The sequence below is a fragment of the Petaurus breviceps genome, unplaced genomic scaffold (genome assembly GCF_028583685.1).
Source record: "Petaurus breviceps papuanus isolate PSGF00001 unplaced genomic scaffold, PetGlider_PUasm1.0 189, whole genome shotgun sequence".
In the NCBI taxonomy this organism is placed as follows: domain Eukaryota; kingdom Metazoa; phylum Chordata; class Mammalia; order Diprotodontia; family Petauridae; genus Petaurus; species Petaurus breviceps.
In genome coordinates, this window is record NW_027185809.1 from 24,657,095 (window position 1) to 24,670,406 (window position 13,312).

Here is a 13,312-nt window from a genome sequence, read left to right on the forward strand (position 1 = left end):
GTTTTCTCAGCTGACAGAGGTATTAGTTGAGTGCTCTGAGGCCTCCACAAGCTGGACACACACCCCAGAACCTCCACCCTAGACTGCAATCCAGATCCAAGCAGGTTAAAGCAAGAGCGATTACTCCTCAGACTAGTCCCTTGGTCCCCCTACACTCTGCAGGCCAGGAGCTGAAGCTGCCACGTGGCTGCAGCTGTGCCACAGCCCTCAGCAGCTTCTCGCCCCAGGGACAAAAGCCAATGCACTCCCAACTACTGTGTCCCAAAGTCCACACCCCACTGCCCTCTCACTTTGTCTTTAGCATGTATGTGTTGATGATTCTGGATTGCCACAGCTGTTGCTGATCTGGGGCCCCTCCTCCCGGCAGCTGGTCAGGCTCGCCCTAGGGCTAAAGCCTTGGCGTGGGGCTGGGCTCAGCTCCCAGAGCTCTGTGCTGGCTGATTCCTGCCGGCCTGCCGGGCTGTCCTCAGCGAGAGGTTAGCTTCTCTGTGTCATTTTGTGGGTTCTGCAGCTCCACAGTTTGTTCAGAGTCCCCTTTTCACATTGATTGGGGAAAGTGGAAGCTGGAGCCACGCGGACGTCCTGCTTCTACTCCTCCATCTTGACTCCTGCTTATTATATTGTTAATCCTTTGCGCTTACTTCCTACGTATGCTGCATCTTGTATCCAGAAACTTTAGCATCCTTGTTGCTGAAATTCATGGCATTAAGTTACTTGCAAAGAAAGGGGGAGATGTTGAGAGCCAGTTAGGCAGGTAGAAGCAGCCAGCTCCTTGCAGTGGCTCCCAGGCCAACCTGATCCTGGCTCACCACTCTCCATGACATGCAGGGAACAGAGCACCCTGGAATTCTCACTCACCCTGATAGTGGTGACACAAAGGGAACTAAGCACAAGGGAGTATACAGCCCATCCAGTGTGAAACGGGAACACTAGATAAAGGACGGACATGATAGCCTTCAAGATTTGCCTGACATCATGGAACTAAAAACAATAATGTAAAACACTGTGACTGATAGTTACCTTCTTTGTCTCATTGCTCTATAAAAACCTTGCTCAATGTGTCAATAAACAGAGTTCAGAGTTCTATCCTGAACTGCCTACCTGGCCTTAGTTTATCTCATGTCTCTGCTCACACCTGATGCTGGCTATCAGGTGGCCCAAAGCATATCACAAAGATATTTTCTACCTTATTAAAATTTTGAGACCAATTGACTGCACTCTTTCCTCAGATGCCCCATCCACAATTCCTTCTGTTTCACAGTTCAGCTCCAAGAAAAAAGGGTGTACAGTGGTTGCCCCTTCTTTCTTACCTATAAGTTATGTTTAAGCTAATGCACAAAAAACTGAAGAAAAAAAAGTGATCCTCTTCTCAGTGACTGAACATCAAAGAGTGAAAGTGGAGTAAGAATCTGGCTATTTGATGAAGGGGAAGTCATTATCTGAGACCCCTGATAGGTCAAGAAATTTAAGTCCAACAGCCATAACAGCTCTGGAGTAAGCAGGAACTGCCTGGGCCCATATTACCTTTTGGGTCAATCAAAGTTATTTTGACATCAACCCTTCTCTTTGCAGGTGATAGTGTTGCAATAGCAATCATTACCCCAGGACCAGACACATCACTTTAAGGGCTTATACGTGAAGAGCCCAAACCTAGTTCATGTCAATGGATACCCTTCAGTCAGAAACAAAAGACTTGTGGGCTCTGACATTGGTATATAAAGAAAACCAAGCACTGAACTCCTCTGTGATGGTAAATTGAACCCTATCACTCCTGTAACCCCACCCTAGACATTGCTCCTTCTACACACTTTTTCTCCAAGTTAACTTGGCTCTCCTGTTGCTCATCATTATCTGGATGCTATGGTAACTCATTTTGGTACCCTCTAGGGGTTCCACACCAACACCATGAAATCCATGCATGTATCCCCAGACTTTGTACAAGAATGCCTGTCTCCAGATTAGCCTTTCTATCAAGTCTGGAGAAATCTGAAGCAGCTTCTCTTATCTGCTGCTATCATCACTCAAGTCTTCTTCCTTAGAAAAGGAATTTTTCAGGACTCCATTGCCAATTTTGTAAGAACAAGCATGCACCCAAAGAAATGTAAGACCTTCCCACCCTAACTCCTTTACAGAGGTGGGAGGGCAATTGGTGTGATACATTAACTATTTCTGCTGATTTTTTCAACGTGTTGATGATTTTTGGCTGATTTTTCCCCCTTCCCATATTTTCCTCTGTAGTAAATTTTTTTTTTATATATATTGAATGGCTCTTTTGTAGAGGATGGGGGAAAAATTCTGGGAGAAATCTGATCATGGAAAAAAAGAAACTATCAATAAAAATTTACTTTAAAAAGAAAAAAAAGTAATGCTTCTGTTTGATCCAGATACATCTGAATCAGTAAGGTTTCACTATAATTGTCAAATAATGTTTCCATTGTGATAGAGTGAATAGTGCTGGACTGAAAGTTGAAAAGACCTGGTTTCGAACCCTGCTCTGATATCTAGTAGCTGGGTGACCATAGGAAAAATCTCAATATCTACAAGCCTCAGTTTCTTTATCTGCATAATGGGGATATTATCCACAGCATACATATGTCTCACAGTGTTTTAAGGTCCAAATGAGATATAACATGCTCCATCAATTTTCAAATGCTAAAGAAATGTCAATGATAATTTTAATAATATCTAGGTCTGCCTCTCTCTCCCCAATTATAATCAGTTCAGATGGAAAGTATTCTGTTTTATGCTAGGAGCCAGAGTCTGATTAAGTGCTGATTGACTGCTCATGTAATTTTGACTATCCCAGTCTTTCTCCTTTCCATATTTTTTTTTAAAGCAATTGGGGTTAAGTAATTTGCTCAAGGTTACACGGCCAGTTATTTTTGAGTGTGGTGCTAACTGTCTGAGCCCGGATTCGATCCCCAGGTCATCCCGACACTAGGGCCTGTGCTCTTGCTCGCTGTGCTACCTGGCTGCCCTCCTTTCCATATTTTTTTGGGGGGTTCCAATAATCAAGAGTAAAACTGATCAGCATACGATAATTAATATGTATGAAGCACTTGGCACCTAGCAAAGCACTTTGGATTTAATTTGAATTTTTTTCTTATTTCAAAGCCCAAACACATTTGTTAACATCATAAGGAATGAAGCAAATAATTACTTTAAATATTTTAATCACAATTTTTGGTGGTGACAGGGGTGTATGTCTATAAACCTTGATTATATAAGATGTAGTCTGCTTATTCAATTTCTGTTCAAATATAGGCTCATCCATCTAAACACTGATTCTTGAAGACTGGTAACAGAAGAAAAGTGAATACTGAAAAGCTATGAATATACAATGAACCAAACAAGACTATGCTTTAGTTAAGTACAGTAACTTGATTCTTTTCCAAGCTTCATTTTGTACAACACAGTACTGAACAACCTATCATTTATAAAGAGTCCTACAGTGCAAACTTCAGGCCACAAAAAGAGCAAAACAGTAAGATTTGTTAAAACATATAATATTTTAGGCACATACTACATAAATCTTGCCATAGTCTCACTCTTGACATCCCATAGGACCACATTCATCTCTCTTATGTGCATATTGTATTGTAAATTATAATCACTTGCTCATATGTATTAATTACCTCTATCAGGCTGCTGATTTGTTGAAGAAAGGACCTAATTTTCCTCTATATCTCCTACCACCAATTCCCACTCCTACTTTTCACACCTTGGGTTCCTGCCTTATAAGTAGTAGGCACTTATTACATATTTATGGAATGAATGAATGAGCATTAGACTAAGGAAAGGCAGCATGTAGCAGAAGCTACTATATAAGAGTGATTTAGGAAGAACCTAACTTGGGTTCTAGTTTAAATTCTACCTGCTAGTGATATGACTGGATGTGTTTCAGTTTCATCTGTAAAATAAAGATAACACTTCTTGTCCTGTTTATTTCTCAGCGTTACTTCGAGTTTCAAATGAAATAACGGGTGCAAACCAACTCATGGAAGACCACGTAAATATGAAACACTCTTGTGACATAACAAGTCAGTAAAAGTTTCAAGTGAAGGAAACATGTCCTTCAACAAACCACACCTTCCAAATGTGAACAGCAGGGAGAATGTGGTCCACCTACGTGCTGGATACCTTCTTCCAGGTTTTTCTGCATTATGTTGATACATGAGTTTATTAGCTGTCCCTTGCTCAGAAGATTAAATGTTTCATTCTCATAGCTACAAAACACTCTCTTTTAGACTCCCCCAAACATTGCCCTGAGAGATGAACCTCTTTATTTTCAGTGAATGAAAACAGATAATAGAGGACAAAAATCACTCAGAGAAAATTCTAAAAAAGAAGTTTCTAAGTGACAGCTTTTTCAGGCATCACAGGTACATCAGGAACCAACCAGAAGCCTAGACTCTTGGCTTTCTCTCTCTATGAAATTATGCTGTCTTCCTGTGAGAGAAGAGCTCATCATTCCAAGAACTTTTCAACACTGCAATCATTAGAAAACAGGTCACCTGTCCACCAATCTCTATTACGAAGAATGCTTCAAACCCTAGGGTTTAGCAGTACCCCAGTTTCATGTTCAATACTAGAATAAACTTCTCAAGATACTAAAAACAAACTTCCCCTATCAGATGGCAGAAAAATTAAACAGAGAATCATAATGGACTTTCAACTCCAAATGGGAAAGATTAGGGACTTCATGTGACAGGAGAAAATAGTTAACTATATATATATATATTTAGCAATTGGGGTTAAGTAAGTTGCCCAAGGTTACACAGGGTGTTAAGTGCCTGAGGCTGGAACTGATCTAAGGTCTTCCCGACTCCGGGGCCGGTGCTCTACTCATTGTGTCACATAGCTGCCCCAGTTAACTATATTTTTAAAGAATGTTTATGTCATATAATATATACTTGGCTTCAAAAGAACAATAACCAGCTGCTGCCTTTTATGAACAGATATAAGCAATAGGATTCCATCAAATGTGGGTTAAAAGACTAGTCAAACGTCCCAGTTCTATTATCATCATTATTAACATCTATTGCACAACAGAGAAACTCATTAATTGATATCAATGAAATTGCCAAATATTCTGATGAGAGATGGTTACTAAGGTTCTTAGTAACTAAATCTTCCATGTGAATAGAAAGATAGCCCTTCTGCATGGTAGTCAAATAAATACCAGCACTAGAAAATTAATTGCTTTAATTGCATTTCAGCAGCATCGGCCCCATGTCAAGTGGGAAGCCTCCTCTCCTGTGAAAGGAAAGGATAAGTGGTAGTAGAGGTATTCCCCAAGGAGGTGTTGGGGCAGGAGGGGTAAGGGGCCTTAGGAATGCTACCCTGCCTCCTTACTATGTCATAATCTGACTTGGAGGACATGAAGCTTTCTAAACCTGGTTTCAGGGCAGTTACTAACTTTATGAGGGGGAGGGAAAAATGGGTACACCATTTATATTCTCTTCTCTCACCTATATCCCTCCATGATCCTAGATTCTTCCAGTTTTTCATTTATCACTGACATTTTTTTCTGTCTCTTCCTCTGTTCCTCTTCTTTTCAACCTTTAACCCTAATTGTTATTTCCCAAAGCTTATCGCTTTCTCTAAACTTTAATACTGCTAAACTCTGGGATTTGGAGTATTCTTCGTAATAGAGATTGGTGGACGGGTGACCTGTTTTCTAATGATTGCAGTGTTGAAAAGTTCTTGGAATGAGCTCTTCTCTCACAGGAAGACACCACCAAAATTGAGGTTTGTGCATTCAGACAATACTCCTAAACCAAAATTTGTTAGGCTTTCAAATGAGTGCTCAATATCATTGGAATTGTGGCAGAGGAATAAAAATGAAGACATAGACCTAGTCCTAAAGCATCTTACAAATCCAGGTGAAGTTACATAACACACACATTAAAAGGAAAAAAAAAGGCAACTTCTATACACGATAATGAATTTAAAGTAATATAGTATAGGCATTGTTCATAAGGGTTAAGAGGATGCCAAGAGCATGGACAAATGAAAAAGAATCTTTCCTGAGGGAAATGGGTTTTGAGTCAGGGTTTGAAAGCAGAGAAGGAATGATGAATGATATTCCAGATTGGGGAAAACTCAGGGAGGGATGAACAAGTGATGTGTCTGTGGGAGTGGAGGAAGTCAGCAAGCAAACAGATTTTTGAAGTAATGGTGAATATGTGGTTGAGACAGGAAGAGAGTGCATGATTTAGTTTTAGGCCTGAAACATTAGGTAGAATTTAGTTTGGAGACATTAGACAAAGAGAGTAACGGACAATCCTGAAGGGCAATAAAGCAAAATGATGGGGCAGCGAGGTGGCACAGTGAATAGCACTGGCCCTGGAGTCAAGAGGACCTGAGTTCAAATGCAGCCTCAGACACTTAACATTTACTACCTGTGTGACCTTGGGCAAGTCACTTAACCCCAATTGCCCTGCCTTCCCCCCTCCAAAAAAGCAAAAAAAAAAAAGGCAAAAAAAGTAAAATGGTGAAAATAGTATTACAGGAAAAGAATATTCAGCACAGGAATAAAGATTGGCAAACTAAGTGCCAGAAGGCAAAGATTCTATTGAAGTAACCTGTACACGATGTCAAGAGAAGTTATATCAATGCTGTAACCACAAACAAGGAGTTGACTTGAGAGACTAAAGAAGCAATATGCTTAACTTGGTGATGAACTGGGTGTAAAAGGTGGGGAGAGATAGAACAAAGGAAAGAGTCAAGGGCTTTGCTTCTTGAAAGGATAAAAAAATGGTAGTGCCTTTGAAGAACACATGTGAAATCAAGAATTGGGAATTGTTGGGAGGTAGGAGTAAAGGGAACACACTAAGCTCAGTTTCTGTCATATAGACTTTAAGATTTTCTATGCAGAGCCATCTTACATGACATGGGTAAATATAAGATGAGAGAAGTTATGGCTATAGATTGAGATTTGGGAGTCACCTGCATGTAAGCGGCAATTAAAACCACACAAATGGATAAGTGTCTTCAGGTCAAAGTTTAGAGAAAGCAGTAAGCTTTGGGAAATAACAATTAGGGTTAAAGATTGAAAAGAAGAGGAACAGAGGAAGAGACAGAAAAAAATTTCAGTGATAAATGGAAAACTGGAAGAATCTAGAATCATGGAGGATATGGGTGAAAGAAGAGAATATAAAAAGTCAAACCTTAAACCAAATATTAGTAAGTACTTACTTGTCGATGCTAGATTTTGTATCGGCGATCTTGTTGAGGCTGGAGAGCTTGAATCCATATGCGTTGCCCCTCTGGCCCTTATTCATGTAATTTCCAAAAGCCAGGACTACTTCTAACAATTGCCGCAATGCAGGGCTTTTCAGCACCTCCTCTGAACCAATTCGAATTGCTTAAAAACAAAATACAAACTATGTAGTTTCAGTGTCTTCTGTACTTCATCTGCATAAAAAAAGATTTTTTTAAAAATCTGGACTATTATGCTATTTGTAGAGTATCTAGGTAGTGAAGTAGATAGAGTGCTGGATTTGGAAGAAGGAAGACTCATCTTCCTGAGTTCAAATCCAGCATCAGATATTTAACTAGCTGTGTGACCTTGGGCAAGTCACTTAGTCTTGTTTACCTCTGTTTCCTTATCTGTAAAATGAGCTGGAGAAGGAAATGGCAAACCACTCCAGACTATTAGTGAATATTTTTGGAAATTTTAAAAGCCAGAGGCAAAATGTGAAGGGAACATGGGAAAGGGGATGACTGAGAACACCTGCCAGTGCTGTTAATATCAACATTAGAAATGCTACAAAATTTGACCTTGACCTTCTACCCTAAACATAGAATAAATTGGAGAATATCACTTACAGAGATGGTGTCCTTTATTTTAAAATTTATTAATAAATATTTTCCCATCCTTCTGAACCAGATAACATTATCCCCATCCCAATGATGAAACTGGCGGGTTTGTCTCACACGATGTTGCTAGCAAGTGTTAGGACTGAGATTCTCCAGGGGATTCTCAATGTTGGGTCTCCCTTTCATAATTACTCAATAGGCAGGTGTCTTACACATTTTAGATATTTAAAAACTATGCATGGATCTTCTTTTCCCAATAGCATTATTGAGACCACAGTACTGCCCTTCTCTCAGACATATGGTGGATCAAACCATGCACCTATCCCTTTCTCTCAAACTCACAACAAAAGTAAACAGAGGAAGAGGCTAACATACTGTTGGTCCATGAGATGGGTGTTAGTCGTTTCTCCTAGCACCATCATAAAAGGGTTCTCCTGTCCTTGCAAACAAGTCTGTCCATGGCAGAGTCACCAGTGTTTCTATCACTATCACTATAAATCAATAAGGAGCTCATATTCACTATTTGCAGTCTTAAAAAGTGACAAAATACCTGACTCTGCTAGGAAATTGAAAATCACCATTGTTAGTCTTTAGGCCAGGCCCATTTATTTACCTTCAACTTTGGGTTTAACTTCAGCCACACGCTCTGCAAACTTCTTTTTGAAGTATAAGGATTGTAACCTTTGCTGATAATGGTTTATTCTGTAAGAGCAAACACAGGCTAATTAACATGCATTTGATAGCAGTGTCTGGATGAGGACAGGGAGAGACCAGGGAGAGGTTGTCTCCAGATATCCAGAATGGCTCTCAGACACAGGTGTCATAGGCAATCTGTCAAGTTTGCTTTGAGAGGATATTTTCCCCACTATGACTTAAGTTCGGGGAAAATGGTATGCAAATCCCTCTGACCCAACCTATGGAGGGTAGCAAATAGTCTTCAGAAGAAGGTACGTTGTCAACATTGTCAAACAAAATCATTGTCACACATTCAGAAGTTAGAAAGTTTTGGCCATTTCTTTTACACATAGAGGGAATAAAAAATAATAATGCACTTTTGCAGTAAGATGAGAAAATTTAGTAACCTGTGAATTACAATCAATTACAATTACAATTCAATGCCACACAGTTATTTCTTAGTGTCTTCAGTATGCCCTCATTACACCTGGTCCTTCACCCTTAGAACCCCATTAGCTCAGCCCGCTCCTCAAATACACAGGACTTCTCTCTCTACCCCTACTGTAAACAAATAGTTGATGAATCAATCTGTATTTAGAAGACACCTTGGAAAGTCACTCCAGATAACAATTTGCATTTTATCAATGAGAAAACTTTTATTGTCTATATTAATGACTTTAAATGCAGTAAAGAACTTGAACGAGCAAGAGTAAGAATTGGGTTCATTTCTGGATTATGCTTAATATAATAAGAGCTTATTTATAATAGAATCCAAATATTTAGGAATCCATGATCCTCTTGGGTAGGTCTGGACAGATATATTCTGAAACAATCTGTTTCTCAGGTTGCAACAGCCTCCTGAATACCTATGAGCGATGGTGAACATGAACCTGAGCCTATGGCCCACCCCTGCATGGCCTGGGAAAAAACTTCCAGGGCATCAACACTGCTAAATGTGATCCCACATATGTGAGAAGGGTAGAGAGGGGAACACTATTTAAAATAGAAAAAATCAGTAACAGTAAGGGAGAAAAGTAGTACTGACTAACATGGGGCAGAAGTTTTAAGATTCATCACTATCATGCTAGGCAAGAGAATTATTTGTATATTTTAAAGAAAATAAAATCAATTCCAAACAATTCTAAAAGAGGAGGAGTTTAGAGCACTGAGAGGTGTCAAATGGTAATTTCCCACTTACACAGTTGAGCTGGTTCTAATAACATGAATAGTTTTACTCTAATTTGAACTCGTAAGATGATCTAGGTCTGACTCCATTAATATATCACCACACTAAAAGCAATTATTCCTTAGTGACAGTATCACACTAAGGGAGATAAGGGACAATTGAACTAATTGTAAGTAAAGGACGCTCCAACGTACCGGCTCATCTCAAAAAGGAACCTATCAGCTTTGGCCATCCGGTCCAGCTCATGTTTGTGTTCCTCCAGTAGGTCAATATCACTTTTTTCAGGAACAAATTTCAGGAGCTAAGAGAAATACATCAAAAGACACGTTTGTGAAAATTTCTCCCCTACTTTGCATTGTTCTGTCTCTTACTTCCTTGATTTTCTGATATCCTTGTGATTTGATACACTTGACAATTTACCATCTTACCCTCTAATTGTTTACAATAACAATAATAGCCAACATTTATACAGTGCGTTAAAGTCTGTAAAGCACTTTATATATCTTATCTGGCTTAAAACAACTGTGTGAGGTTGGTATTATCATCATCTCCATTTTACAGATGAAGAAACTGAGGCCAAGAGAGGTGTATGAACTTAGCCAGGATTATGCAACTAATAAGTTTCTTTAGTAGGATATGAACTCAGGTCTTTCTGACTCCAACACTTTTCTATCCACTGAACCATTCAAGTACTTTCTTCCCAACTGGACTGTAAGTTTCTAGAGGACAGAGACTAGGTCTTGTTCTCTTGTTAGGCCAGACAACAATAAAACGTATTTGATTACTTGTCACAATTTACAATAAATGTTGAAAGGGGAGGGTCGGTCCTCATTCATAGCAGTATCCCCAGCCATCCAACTCTGACTCTATAATTCTGAATAAACTTTTTAAGATATTTCAAGTAGAAATGGGTATATCTCTGGGGCCATTTGCCTCGAAAAGAATTTCTAAATGATTATCCATAACTTTATATATTCACACAATGAACAGACAACATTAGGAAAGAGAACAGATTCTCTGGACATTTGTATAACTTCTTGCTTTGGAAATCTCTCATTATAGACCTAGTGCCCACTACATGATGAGATAATGTGTTGGACTTTGGAAAAATAAAGGTGAAAAACACAACCCCATCCCTCAAGAAACTTATATATTCCATATCAAGGAGATACAGCATTTATAAAAATAAATATGGAAAAAAGGAAATATAGAATAAGGTAAACAACAAAGCACTTTAAGAAAACCTGTGTGGGAAAGATCATTTTCAGTTTGGGAAGAGGGATGCTCAAAGAAAAACTTCATGGAGTTAGGCCTTTAAGGAAAAGAAAGAATTCAATAAGCAGATACTTTCTAAATATGAAGAAAGGACTGTGAAAATACATTGGGGTCAGCGAGTATAGGATAAGGTAAGGGGATGACAGTATAAACTAAGGCTGAAAGGTAATTTGGAGTCATTTTGAAGAGAGCATGAAATGCTACAATAGGAAGAAGCTCCTATCATCATTCAATGGGTGATCCTCATGGAAATGTTCTCTTTCCCAAATAAAGAAAACAATAACATCCTTTAAAAGGAAGAATACATTGAGATCTTTTGCCACCACTTTCATGTCAGAGTGGCATTGCTGGTTTCATACTACAAGTCCCATGGGCAGATTCACTATCCTTTTTCCTGTCTTGTTGTACAAGGTTAAGTAAACTGCTGGTCTTTCTCCAACATTTCATACCTGATGCTTCTGGAAGAGCATTTGTCTGCTTCTCACATTCAACCCAAACAAAGTCTTTCAAAACTTCAGCAAATCACTTTAGTCCCCTTGAGCTAACTTTCTTATGTTATTGTTGGTTTTGTTACCATTGTGTTTAATTTAATATACACTAAAAAAAAAAATCCCAACTACACATAAAAGAAGTTTAAAGTTTCATACACTCAAAGGAATTAGCACTTCAATAAGTTCAGGACTTTGGGAGATGTTAAAAATGAATTTTCTAGAGTCTCTAGAGCTAGGTGAGGCAACTAGGTAATACGGTGTATATAGCGCCAGATCTGAATTCAGGAAAACCCAAACTGAAAGTCAACCTTAAGACACTTATTAGCTACATGATTTTGAGCAAGTCACTTAACCTCTGTCTGCCTTAGTGTCCTCCACTATAAAATGGGGCTAATAGCAGCACCTACTTCACAGGGCTGTTGTAAAAGCTACATTAGATATTTGTAAAAGGACATAGTACAGTGTCTGGTACATAGCAGATCCTTAGTAAATGCTCATTTCCTCCCTCCTTCCCTCCCTCCCTTCGTTCCTTCCTTCCTTCCTTCCTCCCTTCCTTCTTTCCTTTGACTTCTGATTGTTACTTTTCTTACCAGGAAACAGATTGACATGGCTCTCCACTACAAATTGCTTCACTGTCAGAATTTTATAACTAACGTGATCTTAGAATCAATTTTCCCAACTCACTTATTTTACAGAAGAGGCATTTTGAGGCTCAACAAGGAGGTACATTCACTTTGCTTAAGTTCACGTAGTTAATTAGTAAACAGCAGGGCAGTCTTTTACCATCTCTGTCTCCTAGCCTAGAGTTCTTTTGAGCAGATAAACTGCACTGATTATGTGTTTGCCTTCCACTAGGATTACCTGTTCTTCTCCCCAGCCCCCAATTATTTCATTCATTCATGTATTCAATACAGAGTTGGCTACTATGGTCACAATTAGATTTCAGATTCTCTAGTCTACATTTCCCTTTAAAGCAAAGCCAATTTGAGAAAAATTGCTTCTCTCCCCACTACCCACAGAACATAGAAATAAATATGAGGCTGCACATGTGTATATATGCATAAGTACACACACATGTGCCTGTTTATGTATCCATATAAAGGATACAAACAGAATAAACAAACAATGATTTGGGGGTGGGAAGACACAAATGACAGGAAGAGATCAGAAAATGCCTCATGAAGGAGACAGCAGCACTTAAGGTGAGACTTGAAAGGAGCCAGGGATTCCCAGAAGCAAAAGTAAGAAGGAATAACATGTGCAGGGGATAGAAAGTCCTACATGAAGATTACACCAAGGCAAGAGCATTAGATAAATAAATAACTAGCTTAGAAAGATATAAAGACAGAATCCAAAATAGATTCTATCCTCAAGGAGCTTTGGTACATTCTATTGGGGAATATAACACACACACACACACACGTGTATATGTGTCTCTGTGTGTGTGTGTAAACATGTACCTAATTTGAGAAAGGAGAGATACAAGAAGAAGGATCAGGAAAGGCTTTCCATAGGAAGTGCTATATAAGCTGAGATTCGTGGAAGATATTAGGATTTCTAGGAAGTAGGGAAGGGGTGCATTCCAGGGAGGAAATGGAATGCCAAGTTTAGGCATTAACTAAGAAGCCAGTCTGGCTAGAATGCACAGTGCATAAAAGAGGATAATAAAAAATAAGCCTGGCAATGTTCATTATTATAATGTGTAGGTAAATGGTCCAATGTTTAAGGCTCCCTCTACTTTCAGGTGAGATGGAGGAAGCCATCTGCTTGTTACTTATTTTGAATAAGAGTGATGACTAGAGACAGGAACTAAGGAAAATTATATATATATATATATATATAAAACATTTATTGGGCACAT

The 13,312-nt window shown here is 39.0% G+C and overlaps 2 protein-coding genes across 6 annotated transcripts in view; both read right to left on the bottom strand.

The window, feature by feature from the left end:
• The window catches only part of JKAMP (JNK1/MAPK8 associated membrane protein), a 449,359-nt gene that overhangs the window by 167,164 nt on the left and 268,883 nt on the right, over positions 1-13,312 (bottom strand). The gene's annotated exons all lie outside the window — the stretch shown is intronic.
• DAAM1 (dishevelled associated activator of morphogenesis 1) overlaps positions 1-13,312 on the bottom strand; it is a 231,632-nt gene that overhangs the window by 22,390 nt on the left and 195,930 nt on the right. For all 5 annotated transcript variants that reach the window (XM_069092062.1, XM_069092064.1, XM_069092063.1 and 2 more), the window contains 3 exons: positions 9,880-9,986; positions 8,438-8,526; positions 7,201-7,369 (listed from right to left, as the gene is read on the bottom strand). In XM_069092062.1, coding sequence (XP_068948163.1) covers positions 7,201-7,369; positions 8,438-8,526; positions 9,880-9,986 — 365 coding nt within the window. The remainder of the gene's footprint in view (positions 1-7,200; positions 7,370-8,437; positions 8,527-9,879; positions 9,987-13,312) is intronic.